Source organism: Peromyscus leucopus, chromosome 10 (assembly GCF_004664715.2).
Source record: "Peromyscus leucopus breed LL Stock chromosome 10, UCI_PerLeu_2.1, whole genome shotgun sequence".
Lineage (NCBI taxonomy): Eukaryota > Metazoa > Chordata > Mammalia > Rodentia > Cricetidae > Peromyscus > Peromyscus leucopus.
Genome location: NC_051071.1, coordinates 72733118 through 72750932, shown reverse-complemented (window position 1 = coordinate 72750932; position 17815 = coordinate 72733118). Strand labels below are relative to the sequence as shown.

Sequence of the window (17815 nt, the reverse complement as noted above, 5' to 3'; positions counted from 1 at the left end):
CTATGTGTCTCACAGATAACAAGACACTCCTCTACTAGGAACGAGCCAGGGTTGTTAGGTCAAGAAATTATAAACAAATGCTATATGTAATGACTGTAGATTAGGCAAGAATCAAAAAATAACAGGGAAAACACTGTTCTTTGCTTCTTTTCACTCTCCATTCAGATTTTTCAACACTAATCAGACTTAATCATCTAATTATTCACTAATTAGCCTTAATCTAATTTCACCCATTTAAAGCACAGTCATTGGGGACCACACACGTATTTATTGACTTGTATGAAAGGATTTCACTAATGTTGACTTGAGTCTACTCCAACTACCTCATTCACAAATAGCAAATCATATATCATAAGGTTTCGTGGAGTAAAACATTTGATGTAGTTAGAGTGACTTTTATTGAGGGCATGCCCTGTCCAGATGATTTCTGATTAATAGCTATGAAACAGGAACCACATTGGAAGGTTACACTATCTGCCTATGTTGGTCCTATGCTGTAACAAAACCAACCAGACCTCACCTGGTAGATTTCTACTTCTCATCACATAAGCCCCATGTTACAGAGTCGTTAAAATGGAAAGGAGAGACGGCAATTGCAGAGAGATTATTTTCCCATTGTCTTTCCACAGATTACTGATGCATTCCGACAATCAAATTTAAAAAGTGAGTTTATCAGAACACATGTTGTCAAACTGAGGTAAGTGAAAGCATATCAGAAGCCATATTTGCAAAGATGCAACATAGTATGTTTGACTTCTGTTTGCACTATGGATATTAAATGGCACGTTCATATAGTTATTATAATAAGATGAAAATAAAAATAGTAAGAAAACGACCCAGCTTAAAAGACAAAGTAAAATGCTGTGTTTATTTTGCTGTTTACATAAACAACCATATCACTGCATTCTTAATGGGAGAAGGAAGAAAAGATACAAGAAAAGCTGGTGTGAGGGGACAGTAACAGGGCCAGGCTACTGGGTAAATCCACTGGATATCATAAAGAAGTCTCTATAAAATGTGCCTCCTCAAGTTGCACAATACTTGGGATGTGTTCATCCAGGATCAGCACACCATGCCACCACCAGAAATAAGCATTTGTCTTCATTTGTCCGGAATGTCATAATAAAAGGATGATATTGTAGCAAAACCCATGACGAGTCTGTGGTGGACTAAATGCACGAGTCGCAGCACGCAGGCTTTGGGAATCTGCTACGTCGTGTGATATGATAAAAGAGGCTTTTCCAGCGAAAACAGTCACACTGAGCAATGTTTCCAGAAATGTCCTAAATGCCCACATTGCTCAACCCTTCACAAGATAATGTGAAAATTCTCTATTATGCAAAAAGGGTGCATGAATTCTTTCTCAGGTATTAATTAACATCACAAAACAGGCAGAATTATAGTTAAATTGAGCTTTGATGAGGAATTAGAGGCTGAAGAAGAAATGATGGGAAGAATACAAAACACACTTCTATCTGTTCAATGCACATTCTTTTGGGTGCTTTGTTGTGTCTGTACTAGCTTGTAATGTTCAGTTTCAAGTCAACACTGGAGGAGTAGATGGGAAAAGCCATCACACTTTTGTTCCTTTCCTTAACTTCCCACTTGCCATCAATCCATAGTCTGTCTTCTGGCCACACTCCAAAATACAAGGTGTTCTTGCCATTTTCATCAACAGCATCCAAACCACAAAATCTAAGAAAATCACTTTAGTTCTGCTCTTGGACCTCTGTGCACCACTTGGCGTTGTTCGCTTGTCCTTGAAATATTGTTCCCTGACATTTAGGTCTCTTCACAGCCATGGTTTTCCCGTTACCTATCTAGATATCCTCTCTATTTCATTTACTAGTATTGTCTTCACATGTTGCACATGAATGTGCCCTGTGAGTCACAAATCTCAGTTCACATTCTTGCCTTTCAGTGGCTTCATGGTCTTTGCTGATTATTCTTGAAGTTGCATCTCTGACATGATCTTTCATCCCCAGATATGAATAAACACAGTCATATTTTTAGGTAACTTAATACAGGGAGGACTGTACCTGTCTAACCTCCTTAGTCGAGCGTATTAGTCTATGAGCATTATCTTTCCCAGTGTTTGGTATCGCCATCAACTAGTTGCTTATGAAAGAAATCTTGGAGTCATTTCAATTCTTGACTCTCTCACAAACCCACATACCCCGTTCCCTAGTTTTTGCAGTTAAATTACTGAAATACCTCCCAGCTCCATAACATTCAATGTAATGTAATTGTCCTCTTTCCTTACCACTGGTCTTGCCCCACTAAACATATCAAACACAAATATTGTTTTAAGCAAAGATATCATACTATTCCCTTAATTAAAACCATTCTAATGGCAATACTTTCATATTATTATGTATGATATGTTTAATGTATTATATTTACATTTATTTACTTATAAATAAATATGTATCTATAATATATAAAAGTAATATTAAAGTATAATAGATACATATGATATATCTATAAATGGATCCTGACACATACACATATAAACTATACATACAGCATAGTTTTCTGCATGACTGAGTTGTCTTCAATTTTTTTCTTTTACTCATTTAAGGGCTTTCTATTCTAGTTATTTTATTTTACTGAATAGCAATAAAATATGAACAAGAACTGGCATAATTCCCTATCTTTCTTCCAAATGATACAGGAATTTGGTAGTCTTGTTTTATTATTATCAGTGATAATAATAAGTTGTGTTGAAACATCATCACCAAAAGCAACCTGGGTATGAAAGCAGTTATTTGGCTTATGCTTCCACATCACTGTTAATCACTGAGGGAAGTCAGAACAAGAACTCAAACTGAGAACGAACCTGGAGGCAGCTGCTGATGCAGAGACCATGGAGGGGTGCTGCTTACTGGCTTGCTCCTCATGGCTTGCTTTCTTTTAGAACCCAGGACTCTCAGCCAGGGGTGTTACCACACACAATGGGCTGCACCCTCCCACATCAATCACTAATTTACAAAATATCCTATAGGCTTGCCTACAGCCTGATCTTATGGAAGCATTTCCTTTTCTTTTTGTTTTTTATAGTTTTTAAAGATTTCTTTCTTTGTTTGTTTGTTTATTTAATGTTTATTTATTTAAGGTGTTTTGCCTGTATGTATGTCTGTGTGAAGGTGTCAGATCCCCTGGAATTGGAGTTACAGACAATTGTGAGCAGTCTTGTGGGTGCTGGGAATTGAACCTGGATCCTCTGAAAGAGCAGCCCTTTCTCTTAACCACTGAGCCGTCTCTCCAGCCCCCTGAAAGCATTTTCTTAATCGAGATTCCCTTCTCTCAGATGACTATAGCTTGTGACAAGTTGACATAAAACTAGATAGTACACAAGCCAACACCAGATGGCAGAAGTGGCTTATGATGTTAATTATTTGTAAGTGAGGGAGCAATGAAACCACCAAACTAGATCACTCCATGGGTAGAAAGAAAGTTTTCTTGGGAGAAGATCAAACTGCTGTCTGGGGGACAGAGAACATCAACTTGTCAGGAAAGCAATCCAATTTGATATGATAGTCAGTGGAGTCTTTGAGATGGTATAAGTTGTTTCAGAACTAGATGCCTCTGCCAAAGGTGGTTGACCTTTGGGGTGGATAAAGGAGGCAGTAGTTTTCATGATAAATAGAAACATAACTTACAAAATTCCTTAGAATGCTGAATTTAGCCTTATGTTTATCCAATCACAGTCCTTCTGTTTACCCAGCCAGAGACCTTCTGTTTAGGACACTGTCATCAGAACTGATGTTTTGGAGGCCCATTTTGGACCTAACATTATTGATATAAAAAAAGTAGAATTTATGTAGGTTTTGATATCAAGTTAATTGTGAGAAATGAGCCTTTCTGGTCAATCAAAACAGAAATAAAATCTTAATATATGACTGTAAATTTGTTGTTGTGGTCAGATGAATGGGTCTATGTAACAGAAAATTGATGTTTTAACTCACATAAATTTGGAAGCTCATCAATTTTTAAGTTTGTTTAATACAATAAATATTTTTCTCAACATGGTAAAGCCTAATAATGGCTAATGTTTATTATAGTACACTTAGTGTTTTCCATGCATTCTTTCCAAAAGATCTATATCAATTTATGCATATAATCTTCACAAAAAAAAACATTTAAAACAGTAAAATTTCTGGACATAGTGTATTAAGAAACTTACATAGTTTTTGAAAAGTCACACAGTGATAGCATTCTTATTCAAAATGCTATACTGTATAGTGATTACAAAGAGCTGTGTTAGAACCAAATTTGGGAGATAGCATTGTGAGATATCATCAAGTGTGCACTGTTATGTGAATATATTCCCAAATGAATTCTTTTAAGGTAGTTTAATCAAGAACAGCACATAAATAGTAGAGAAGTATCAAAAGTGTCTATTTCTCATGACTTACAGGAATGAAGGTAACGGTGTAATCGCAGATGCTGTCATGAAATTTCGATCTAGTAAACGTAGCAATAGAAGATCCATGAAAAGCAGAATTCAATCTGTGCTACGAGCACTGAGCAACTCTGGAAACTTGGAAATAACCCCTTCAAATGAGATAACATGCAAGTATCATTTCTATGCCTTTTCATTTTAATATGTTTTTCAAGCTTACTCATTCAAATTCACATATTAAAGGAGACTCTCACCTCATTATTCATAATTGAACTACCAAAACTACACTACTATCAGTTCTAAATATAATACATAGTTCTCTAACATAAAACGTTCTAAGATGTTCTTTTTTACTAGTTATAAATATTTTAAAAATTTGATTTTCTTCTTAAGTGCAATAATTTCAACATGGGAAGAGATCTATATCCTAGTGTCCACATGAGGGCAATATATTTTAACTTGTTTTACCATGTCTTTTTCTATTGTTTTGAGCCCTGTATAGAGTGACACAATATTATAAAGAAAACATGTTAATTTCATATAAAGAAAACATTATAATTTCACTTTCTTTCTGAAATTATAAGTTAAAGCTGCTCCAATGGGAGTGAATTTTAGAGGTTGGGATTTAAAACGACTTTTGGTTTCAGTTTTACCTTTGTAAAATGGGAATATAATTCCCGACTGATATCTCCAATCTTCATGAGAAAAATGTGAAAATGGTTTTTTAAATTTTATAAAATTTATTATGAAAAACTTACAAATAAATAAAAATGCTTAAAACATATTTGAATTGCCATGTAGTCACTAGACCTATATACAGGATACAGAGGCATTTCAATACATGTATACATTACACAATGATTAGATCCTAGGAAATGACGTATCTACCACTCCATACATTCAATAGTTCTTTGTTTGGAGGACAGTTAAAGTCTTCTCTGCTAAGTATGTTTAAATGTTCATTAATTGTTATCAACCAGTCAGTAGAGCATGAGACTCTTAATCTCTGGGTCATGAGTTCATGCCCCACATTGAGCACCAGGTAATGTGAGAAATCCACAGAGTCTGCTTAAAGGGCAAATGGATTTATTAAAAAAGGAAAACCCGCAAGACAGAACAGAGGAATTGTTGCAGGGTCCTGAAAAGGTGAGGCACAGTCCCAAGCTGTTCTTCCGCCTGAGACTGTTCTAGCATCCAAGTCCTATGAGGGAGTGAAGAGAGCGGCCTATGTGCATCCCAGGTCTTAAGGGTAGCCCCAAGCAGGTAGGTGGGACAGTTACCTGCTACGTCTCTAGAGGTGATGCTTCAAGGTCATAGATAGAACAGGTATCTACTACAAAGCATAGTTCATGATAACTGTAGAACATGAAAAGGGATCCTTCTTACTCATACTTACCTGGCAGTCCATTGTCCATCCTCTCCCCATTCTTCCCTCCTAGATACCCTCCTGTATAGATGCAGATTAAAGTTTCATGTTTTAGTTTCCACATACAAGTGAGGACATACAGTACTTGTTAGCTTGTGCCAGACTTATTCTTACTAGGCACAATGCCTTCCTGTTCTATGTTATTTCAAATGACAGAATTCTGTTGTTTTATTGCTACATAATGTTCCACTGGGCTTATGTACCACTTCTTCCTGTCTATTTGTAAATTACTGATGGGAATTGTGCTGGCTAGATTTTTGTCTACTTGACACAAGCTAGGGTCATCTGAGAGGGGGAAACTCAACCTATAGGCAAGTCTGTGGGTCATTTTCTTTCTTTACGATTGATATGAGAGGGCCCAGCCTGCTCTTTGGGGTGGTACTCCTCGGCAAGTGGTCTTGGAGTGTACTAAAAAACAAAGAAAACAAATTGCGCGTCAGGTGGAGCCAGCCAATAAGCAGTACTCCCTCATGGCCTCTGCTGCAGTTACTGCCTCCAAGTTACTGACTGCATTGAGTTTCTGTCCTGACTTCTCCAGTGATGGATTGTGAGCTGGTGTTGTGAACCAAAATAACCCTCCTGACACACACACACACACACACACACACACACACATTACTCTTGATCATGGTGTTTCATCATAGCAATAGAAGCCTAATTAATACAAAAAATTGATACCATGTAGCTAGAGTTTTCCTGCCTTGCCCACAGTCAGGACAAATCTTTGTCACCTGCCAGTCCCCCAGCCTTTCAGACCCAACCAAGTAAACACAGAGACTTATATTGCATACAAACTGTATGGCCATGGCAGGCTTCTTGCTAACTGTTCTTATAGCTTAAATTAATCCATTTCCATAAATCTATACCTTGACAAGTAGCTGGTGGCTTACCGGCATCTTCACATGCTTCTCGTCATGGTGGCGGCTGGCAGTATCTCTCTGCCTCAGCCTTCCGCTCCCCAGAATTCTCCTCTCTCCTTGTCCCACCTACTTCCTGCCTGGCCACTGGCCAATCAGTGTTTTATTTATTGACCAATCAGAGCAATTTGACATACAGACCATCCCACAGCAATACCAGGTTCATAGGGGTATTTCTGTGATAGATTTGAGATTGGTTTGGGCCAATTGTGTAAAGACTTTGGAACTTTAAGCTAGCAAAGCCATTGAGTGTTCAGAGCATAATGAGCAACTATGAGGACTCACAAAATAATACTGAGATTAATACAGATGATCATGGCATGGCTTGTGAAGTTTCAGAGTGAAGTTGACGGGGTCCTTTTATAGACTCTATTGGGGCCATTCAATGTTTTGGATTAAAAATCCGTGGTTCTTGTTAGCTGGGGCTAAAGGATTAACTGTGATTAAGAAGAGGCCAGGATCATTCAGGCGAAATCTGGCAAGTGTTTCCTCAGGGTCATTACACAGAAACTGTGGTCCAGAGGGGGCTAAGGTTATACCTGGTTCTGGCAGGTGAACTTGGTAATATGTAAGTCTCTTAGGTGGCAGTGGTTTTGAAGGCATAAAGAGGTCATAAAGGCCAGCTGAGGTTTGGTACAGTGAGAGGTCAGGAGAGGATGCTGGTGGAAGTGCAGCCTCATTGGCAGTAGAAATCCCAGGATTAAAGGGTTTATTCAGGGAACTTTAGGCTTGGCATCATGTAGTAGGGCAAAGTCCCTGAAAAGAGCCCAGAAAAGGCTACTGATGTGGGTACAGACCAGTTGCAAAGGGGACCAAGCATGTTGTAGATGCCAATACCATGGGGTGTTACCAAGGACAGTAGCAGATATGGAGTAAAGCCAACCAGAGCCTACTGTGGGGACAGAGGTAAGCCCTCGGGAGACCAGAGGATCATGGGTGAGTGCCAGAAGTCTGGCACTGAGCTTTGTTCTGTAGGACTTTCATTTTGCTCTGATTTGACAGTGACTGTACTCTGGTCATTCCCTCTTAGAATAAGAAAGTCTTTTACTTATTTTGATTGGATAGGAACACACAAGTATGAGACCTTTGATATTTTAGAAAAACTTTACCATTTTAGAGTGACACTGTATATTTTAAAGAGAGTGAACTTTAAGTGTTTTTAAGCTTTAAAGACTGTGGGACTTTAAAAATGTTTAAATGCTTTATATTGTGATATTAATATTCATATTCCATGTTAGGGACAAACAAGAAAGGAAAATTTGTTGTAGAGTGTGTCAAGTTGACAAGGAGTCAACTTTCCTGGCTAGTGTTTTGGCAATTTGACATAAGCTAGAGTCATTTGGGAAGAGGAACCTCAACTGAAAACGTTCTCTGGCAAAATAGGCCTGTGAGCAAGCCAGCGGGTTGTATTTTTGATTAACGATTGGTGTGGAAGAGCCCAGCCCATTGTAGGTGGTGCCAACCTTGGTCCTGGATAATTTAAGAAAGTGGGCTGTGCAAGTCATGAGAAGGAAGTCAGTAAGCAGCACTCCTCTATTGCCTCTGTTTCATTCCTGCCTCCAGGTTCCAGCCTTGACTTCCTGCCCTGCCTTCCCTCAGTGACGGAGGTGTAGCTAGAGAGTTGTAAGCCAAAGTAAACCTTTTCCTCTCAGGTTGCTTTTGGACACAGTATTTATCACAGTTATAGAAACCATACCTAAACAGCATCTTGGTGATTTTGAGAAGTTCTACAATGCATGTGAGGTGTGATATCACTCTGACAACTGACTTTGATTACCCAGCAGGTGATAGCTGGATCATATCATGGCTCTATTTCTAATCTTTCTTTCTGAGAGACCCCCTGACCATTTTCCATAATACCAATGGTAATTAACAGATAAGTTTTGTTCACACTATTGTTCCTTCTGTTATAATATATTCTTTCTATTACCCATAATATGATACATAATAGATAGTCAATAAGTAATTATTCCATGACTAAAATAAATGAACTATTTAATAAAGGACAACCCTCTGGATCTGCCTGCACTACTGGTAGAAGTAATAACTTCCTAATGAGCTCAAGATCAAATGGTTTTTGTAGCTTCAACCCTAGTCTAGAATGTACCTATTACAGCAGTACTACTTGTTAAAGTGTTTGAGGATTAACTAACATTAGTCACTGCGTTAGACCCACAAAGTTCTCTGAATGTCTACATTTCCCTTCCTTGAACTTTCTTCTCTCATTCCAACTAAAGATGTTTATCCCAGTAAAGAACTTCTAGACACTGCTCCAATTCCATGGTTTCACTGTGTCCTGACTGTGATCACTCACAGACTAGTCTAAATAAGCAAATATTACCTGTTCTCCTACACATTAAAGGATACTTCCAAAGTGCTTTTGGGACATTTGTTATATATTTGCAAAGTGCTGAGGATTTTGCAAATCAATAGCAGTTTCTGCCTTCCAGAGGCTCATAGTCAAGCTGAAGCAAAGAAAATATTCTGTTAGATAACAAACTTGACAATCAAGAGAAGATATACAAAGTCAGAATATAGTTGAGTGGAGAGCATTTCTGTTGTAAGAATAAGGCTCTGGCTTGGTTGCAAAACATGAAAAAAACAAAGAACCAAGAGAAAAGATCCATCAGATCAAGCCTACCCAATAAAGACAGCGACTGATATAGGGATCCAGAAAAAAAAGAGACGAGAGGACAGATGGATACACAAACATGAGGAGGATCTCTGTATCCTGGGATATGGAAAGAAGCTTTACCTGAGAGGGAAGGATGGAGAAAAATCATATATTCCAACAGAATGCTTTGGCAGAACAATGAAACAAGAGCTGATGATTATCCCATAGGTTCTTTTACTCCCATTTAGAAAGCAGAGACAAGGGCCCAGGATCACAGAGTCAATATGTTGGCAGTTAGGATTCAAACTCAAGTATTCCTTGTTCAAAGGAAGAAAATTCATCAATTATTTCCCCTGCTCCCAACAGGATGACTTGGCCTTACTGATGCTTACAAAAGCAAATGAAACACACAAACTTTGTGAAACTAGAAATAATTTTGCTGTAAACTGTTTTTAAAGACTATGATAACTTGTCTTATGAAGTTCTGTTTCATTTTATTGAAAATAAGAAGATTGATGGCACACAAAACATTATCAAATCTAGAACATAATTGGACATAGTTTCAGAAAGTATCAATCCTATAAAGTAACAACAGGGAAATCAATTTGAAAGTATCATAACTGTACAAATGTCAAACAAAAGTATGGAGTAGGAAAGAGGATGAGAATCATTCAAAGGAATGGAAAGGAAAAAAGCGGTATTTTAGACTAGTTCTAACTGCCTACAGGTATGGTACTTCTTAATAAATAAGAAAACATAAGTAGCAAACTTTAGATAAAACGTGTCCATACTGAGTTTGAGATGCTACAAGACCTGTCTTAGGAAACTGTGTTGAATACAGACCTGGAAGTAGAGCATACAAACTGTCACTACCCAATGCTGACATTGTTGCCTTGTCTGGCACTCCCAACAACCCTGCATGCAACACGTGTAGTAGCCTACTGACTGTTGCACAACGCACATCTTACATCCTGGAGCAGAGGAATGTCTGCTTCCGTTCAGAATGTCTTTTCCCTTCTTGTCTTCATGAACCATTCCCTAGAGTTTCAAAGTACAGTGTAATCATCCTTCCTGATGACATCTGGCACTCTCCTGGTATCATTACCCTTTCCTGCACTTGACTTCTTCATTTGTAATAATTCCTTGGTTAGTATCAACCTGCAAATAATATGTTGAGGGAGCCTCTGTTTTGCTCACTATTGAAGACACAGCACACAGTGAAGGATTACATGCATATACCAATGTCTACTCACAGGTATATTTGAAAAATGAATGATTGGCTTCTATGTAATATCACATTGAACCCTAATAACTGCTTAAGCCTTTCTTCTGCCAAGAGAAATGAGTGACTTTGGAGAAGGGAATTCTATTAAGTATTTCATGAAGGATATAAGCACAAACTTCCAACAGCCTGTGTGCAACAAGAAACTAGGATGAGGTTGCAAAGAGAGATTTCTGGGGCACATGACTCAGAGGTTCTTTCCAAAGGCTAGAGGTGGAGCCCAGGAATCTGAATTTCAGCAAACCCTCCCAGTGACTGTGTTTCTGGTTACCCTATAGCACTGAGCTTCATGAAATCAAGGTGAAATGATTTTCAGCTTATATTTTGTTGATCTTATTCTCACTCTTTCTTTTTTAATGCTAGCACTCACTGACCAGGATACAGAAAATTTTTTGACTCAAGGTAAGTTTTTTAATTCTTTTGTAAGTACTTATCAAATTATAAGAATTTTAAATCCACGTCCTTTGAGCTCTTTGCCCAAAGCCTTATCTGTGAAGTTGGTGACTTTATTCTGAGTTCACTCTGCAGGGTTCTTGTAGAAATCAGGCTCTGCTCTTCACACTAATGTTTAAGTAATTTCTCCTCCTAGAGAAAAAAGAATGAAACCACAGTGGAGTATAATCCACTTGACACTCAAGCTGGATTATACTCCACACTCAAGCACCGAGCTCCGGGCACTTTTTTTTTTTTTTTTTTTAGCACTTCTGGGAAGCTTTACTCCCGTGGTTCTAAAGCAGTGTTTCTGTAGACTTGTAAATTATGTTTGATGACAATATTCATGTAGCTTTTTTGAACCAGAGTGGCTTGCTTTGTTGTGGATTTGGATTAATCATAAGGTAATAAATTATAAAAAGTATTGTCAGTTTGAAGCCTATAACTTGAAGGGAAAATCGTGTTCCAATATCACTCCACATATACTTTCAGGCTAAGAGGACAGGCATAGACTTACTAGAAACACGAAATTTGCTTCTCAGATCAGCCAAATATAGTTAGAAATCAGTTCCATATACTTAGGTTTCTGATTTATTTTAGATACATAGGAGATTTTAAAGGGTAATGATACTTCAAGATATTTTCAGTTTGATTCTATGTTTAATTTATAATTATTTTTGAGCGAAACTGTAATAAAATAAGTCACTAAGGAATTTATTTGGAGAAGGCAGAAAAGAAACTCATATCCATGTATATTCTTAATTAATGTCTAATCCTGTTTTATTGGGAAATTTGTAAGAAAAAAATGTTTAGGACTAGCAACCTATTACCAACCCAGCAATAAAAATTATTATTAGTGATATACCTCTATTATTACTAAAAAATATTAAACTAAATACAAGAAGAAATATTATAAGGTTTTGGGTTGAGAAGAGCTGAGTAAATTAACCCACCCTGGTCCATTTCACCTCTGTAACTGAAATGTTTGTAGGATTCTTAAGGTATTTAAATAAAGTTATATTCTATTTTTAAATTTTATTTTTAGTGTGTGTCTGTACATACACATATTATGTGGCATGACTATAAAGGAGGGTCAGTCCTCTCTTCCATTGTATGGGTCTCAGGAACTAAACTTACATTGTCTGGCTTAGAGGTAGGCTCCTTTACCAGCTGAGCCACCTCACCAGGCCTACACCTGTATTCGAGAAATTAGAACCTTCTATCACAGTTGGTTCCTTCCGAAGGTATGCTTACTTACACACAGCCAGGAAAGGAAGACCAAAACATCCATGATGAACTACAATGCCACTTAGGAGGCTTCTGGATGGAACAGTTTGACTCCAACTTCACTCTATACATGCATCTTTCCTCAAAACAATAGTTTCTGACTTGTTCCATTGTGTGGGACTGCAAGTCAGTATTTCCAGGAGTAATCATTGTATAGGACCGTAGGTCATATTTTGAGTAGTTAGTATATTGAGAAAAAGGAAACCTTACAGGAGTTTGGGCCTCATGGTGGGATATCCAGCACTGACCTGTGTTAGCCCACACTTATGAAGTATCCCAAACCATAATGAAGCTACTAAAGAATTTGATGGCCTTATCAAATTAACTTCAGAACTGTGCTCTGTAATGCAGTCCATATAACATATTAAACCAGACATACAAGAACATGTCTATAATCACAGCAGTTGGGATTGGGATTCAGATGATCAGAAGTTTGAGGTCTTTCTTAGCTTTAGAGAGAGTTTGAAGCTAGCCTGGGCTATATGAGGCCCTACCTCAAAGAAAAATAAATGGTCATGCTTTTGGAATATCCAGTATGTGTTAGGAAAAATCGTAAATGATGGAGAATCCTTGCAGTAATTTTCTAAATGGAAAGAACCACCCCTCGGCCAGCATGTTAATGCTTTTTTCTTGTTAGAATGTGGAGCCCGTCCAGATCTTATAACACTGTCAGAAGAGAGAATCATTGGAGGCACTCTAGCCGAGACAGGTGACTGGCCCTGGCAAGTCAGTCTACAGCTCAATAATGTCCACCACTGTGGAGGTATCCTGATCAGTAACTCATGGGTCCTGACAGCAGCTCACTGCTTCAGAAGGTGAGTCCACAGCTACTCTTCCATCTGAGAATAATTAGGAAAGACAGCTACATGAAGGCTCCACCCACTACCCCTAAGACTAAACATGATCTGATTGACACCTAAATAACTCAATGGAAATTATTTCCGAGTCTTTTCTTTTTTATCCATGGAAGCATAACTGTCTTTTCCCCTTTAACTTAATGGTTTGCTGATAGTTCCCTTACTGAAATGACAGTACTCCATCATATCAAAGAAAAAAAAAAGGATCACACACCAGAGTGCTTAATTTAAATCCTTGTTATGAAAGTATATAAAATTTACATCACTTCTTTCTGTTTTCAAACTAGGGACAACACTACTATCTAAGTTAACTTGTAGGACTGGTTACAGCATTGTTTTAAAAAAAAAGTCAAGTTGTTGTGGTCCAGGCTGGAGAAGTGCTCCATTGGTTAAAAGCACTTGTTCCCCTTTCAGAGAATCCAGATTTAGTTTTCAGCACCCACGTGGTGGATCTAGTTCCACAGCATGCAACACCTTTTTCTGACTTCTGCAGGCAGCAGACATGCATGTGCTGCACATACGTATGTTGAGGGAAAACATTCATACTCATCAAATTAAATTAATAAGATAATTTTTAATTTTTGTTGTAAAGGATTTTTATATTATATCACAGAAGCTAATTAGTAGACTGATGGTTGACCTAGGGACTTCAAAATCCCACTAATTGATTTTCCCAAAATTGATTTAATGCCTATATGGAATGCAACATTATGCATCATAGAAGCACCAAGTACAAACAGAGCAGTACCACAACTTCTGAATGACTATATTAGGCCGTTGACAAGAGACATTTGGAGTGACTGCAGGCTATGACTTACATTAGCCTAAGTAACTGCTGGAGAGTAACTGTGCAAACTTACTCTGTTGGTACAAGGTGAAGCTCACTCTGCTCTTAATAAAAGGATTTTTTGTGTGTTCAACATGATGAAATCTTCTAGTTTCAGGCATATGTTGGTCCTGGACATGCAAGGCTTTAAAAATTTGGGGTAACTAAATTCAAAAAAATAACCCAGAGAAGTAAATCCAGGTGTGCCCCTAACCATATCTCTTATTTTCTCAGTCTTTTCCAATTAGTAAAATACAGCATCCTTATCATATATACAAATGCATTCACAGTCAACTCAGTCCAAACCTGTTTTCAAAAGTATACATCCTAAGCCCCAGGCTTGCAGCATTTTTCTTATTTTTCTTATTTTCTTATTTTTCTTATCTGGCTCTTTTTTACATCTCCCCATTTATGAACCCCTATCTCAAGTTGCTGTTTTATCTTCCTTTCCAAATCCCCATTTGCTCATCTTGGAATTCTTTCAGATAGTCACGATTCCAAAGACACACTCTTGAGATCTGAGAGCCCTGTCTCTTATGACAGTGTTTTTTATAGGACTGTTTAATAAATAAAGTGAATATAAACACGAACACAACTAGCATGCAGTTTCTGAACAAAGGTTCTAGGAAACCTCACTTTTTTCTAAAATTTTCTGCTACTATTTTATAGCTCAATGTCGGTGAATAAATTTAAAGTTTATTTTAGACATCCCCTTAAAAATCAATTATGTGATTCTAGTTTATGCAGGCATACTTACTGCAGCATTTCAGATAACACAGAGAACAAAATTCATAAAACCATTTCAATCATCAGTGTCACCTGAAATGTCCAACAGTGTGACTGACATCACAGGTTTTTCAGTCACACCCTTAGTGTGGAAACCAAAAGTGTAACGGCTGGACTTGGCACACGTTTGGTGTAATTGAGGATGCATTAGAAACAGAATTAGATCTGCTTTTTGTTAGAAACAAGGTATCAAAAAACCAAGGATAAGCCAGGCGTTGGTGGCGCACGCCTTTAATCCCAGCACTCGGGAGGCAGAGCCAGGCGGATCTCTGTGAGTTCGAGGTCAGCCTGGGCTACCAAGTGAGCTCCAGGAAAGGCGCAAAGCTACACAGAGAAACCCTGTCTCGAAAAACCAAAAAAAAAAAAAAAAAAAAAACAAGGATAAGATGTCACTATCTTGAAAGGTATAACCACAAGTATCAATAATGAATACCAAAGCATTGCAGGAAACATCTTTTAATTTTCACCACAAACCTGCTCATCACCTCGTGGGTCCACCAGAGCTGAAAAACTATATGGACCATGTCCTGGTACCCTCTCTAGTGATCCAATTATCATTGAGAACCATGAGCAGGGGTTTGTTGAGGGATAGCCACCCTTACATCCAGGTACATGGATGTGATAAGGCTACTGAAGATTATTCTGTTGTCATCTCCTCATGGTATTGTCTTCCTTTGCATGGCAATTTCTTACTTTTCTCAATAATCTTTGCTATTTCTGATAGTATACATGTCTCTTCAACTAGTGTATTGAATTCCTAAAGGATAGAAATCATACATTCTTTAGTATTTTATTCCCAGAGACCTTCCTCATACAAACTAGGCAGCCATGGCTTGTTGAGCTATGAAAGAAAAGAATTATAACTATTCAGTGATGGTTTACTTTGTCCCAAACACCATGCTTAGTATGATTCTCTTATTTCACTAGCACTTCATAGTCAATCACATTTTAAACATAACCTGGGGAATGAGGTACTAAGTTGGCATAATTATAATGATGCTAATTTGTTACAGAGATTAGATTTACATGTAAATGCTCATATTCATTTTAGTTTGTCTTTACAATTTATAACTGGGTTTCATTTGTAATCATGAACTTCTTACTCATATAATATTGAATGTTTAGTAAATTTCTGAAAACTCTTAAATTATTATTTAATTGCATTTTGCTTCTCTTCAGTCTGAGGAGCAATATTAAGTTAAACAACTTGAAAACACTTATTTTCTTTTTTTTTTATTTTATTTTACAATACAATTCAGTTCTACATATCAGCCACGGATTCCCTTGTTCTCCCCGCTTCTGCCCTCCTACCCTACCCCTCAGCCCACCCCCCATTTCCACCTTCTCCAGGGCAAAGCCTCCCCCGAGGACTGAGATCAACCTGGTAAACTCAGTCCAGGCAGGTCCAGTCCCCTCCTCCCAGGCCAAATCAAGCAACCCTGCATAAGCCCCAGGTTTCAAACAGCCAACTCATGCAATGAGCATGGGACCCAGTCCCACTGCCTGGATGCCTCCCAAACAGATTGTTTAGACCAAGGTTGGATAAAACACAGGGACAAATAGCCAAACAAATGGAAACACATGAACTATGAACCAATGGCTGAGGGGCCCTCAACTGAATCAGGCCCTCTGAATGGGTAAGACAGTTGAAAACACTTATTTTCATCAGGACGCAAAAAACCTCCTTTAAGTTATAGGTTTTTTTTCTTCTCCCATTCTTAGATCCCATTTTTAACTACCCTAATTCCACTCAATATCCTTACTGGACCTAATATGTTTGAAATATTTCTAAATATTCACATACCTGTTAAACCTATAGTTACTTCTGTATATATGTGCTTTTGATTTATGACAACAGCAGATTGTAAAGTTCTATTTGTTCTTTATGGTTTCCACTTAATCATGGGAATTTCCATCTGTTTGAACCACTGCAGCATGTGAATCCACCATAAGCAGTCATTGTATTTACCTCATCTCACTAGGTTGCTGTAATTTCCCACTGCCACAAGGAACACATGCCCCAGACATACACAAGTATATACACAATACACACAAAGGAATGCTATCAATAAGTCTTTAGAAATTTTTCTGATACTTACCCAGAAGTAGATATGCAACTTGATAAATATACCAAAAGAATTTCCAAATGTTTAGTTTGACCAGAAATAAAAGAAATCCAACTTTCTGCCTAACCAACACTTGGTAATGTGCTCTTGCTTCATTTTTATCATTTTTATTAATATACATTAGTTATTCATTGCTGTAATTTGTATTGCTTGATAACCAGTAGGTCTGAGCATCTATTCTTATATCTAGGAGGTATTTAGGCCTCCTTTTCCATGAATTTCCTACTAATATTCCATGCCCATTCTGCAATGGCTTCCCAGATCATTTACTATTGATATATAGACATTCCTTTGTCTAGCCTTCAAAGCTTGTAGATGTTGCCTGGGAATAGTGGTACCACTTGGAATGCAAAGACAAAAGAATCTGGAGTTCAAGGTAGTCCTCAGCCATATAGCAAGTTTTAATCAAACCTGGGATATATGGAACCATTTCAAAAATTCAAATATTAAGCATTACCAGTACTTTCTTGTCGTTTCTCATTTACCTCATAAACTTGTGTATATTTTATTTAATTTTGATTTAATAAAACTTACCCTTTTTTATCTTACATATGTGTCTTCAGGGTAAACCTAAAAAAACTATAGTTCCCAAGCTACAATAATAATTTTCTACATTTTTATGTTAGGAAATTATCTCTCTTTATATACATATACATACATTTACACACTATTTGTAGATATCACATGTATCGAATTGAGTACAGAATAATCATTCATCAATTAACAAGAAAGATGGCCTTCAACCTCACCATTCTTTGAATAGATCTTCCTTCTCAAAACAAGAGGAAAAAAACCAAATATCAAAGTGAATGAATTTCAATAGAAAAGACAATTATTTCAGAATTGTTGCTTGAATG

The 17815-nt window shown here is 37.5% G+C and overlaps 1 protein-coding gene across 1 annotated transcript in view; it reads left to right on the top strand.

Moving 5' to 3' along the window:
• The window catches only part of Tmprss11d (transmembrane serine protease 11D), a 61261-nt gene that overhangs the window by 36257 nt on the left and 7189 nt on the right, over window positions 1-17815 (top strand). The window contains exons 5-8 of the mRNA XM_028893021.2: window positions 630-697; window positions 4421-4575; window positions 11008-11046; window positions 13001-13178. Coding sequence (XP_028748854.1) covers window positions 630-697; window positions 4421-4575; window positions 11008-11046; window positions 13001-13178 — 440 coding nt within the window. The remainder of the gene's footprint in view (window positions 1-629; window positions 698-4420; window positions 4576-11007; window positions 11047-13000; window positions 13179-17815) is intronic.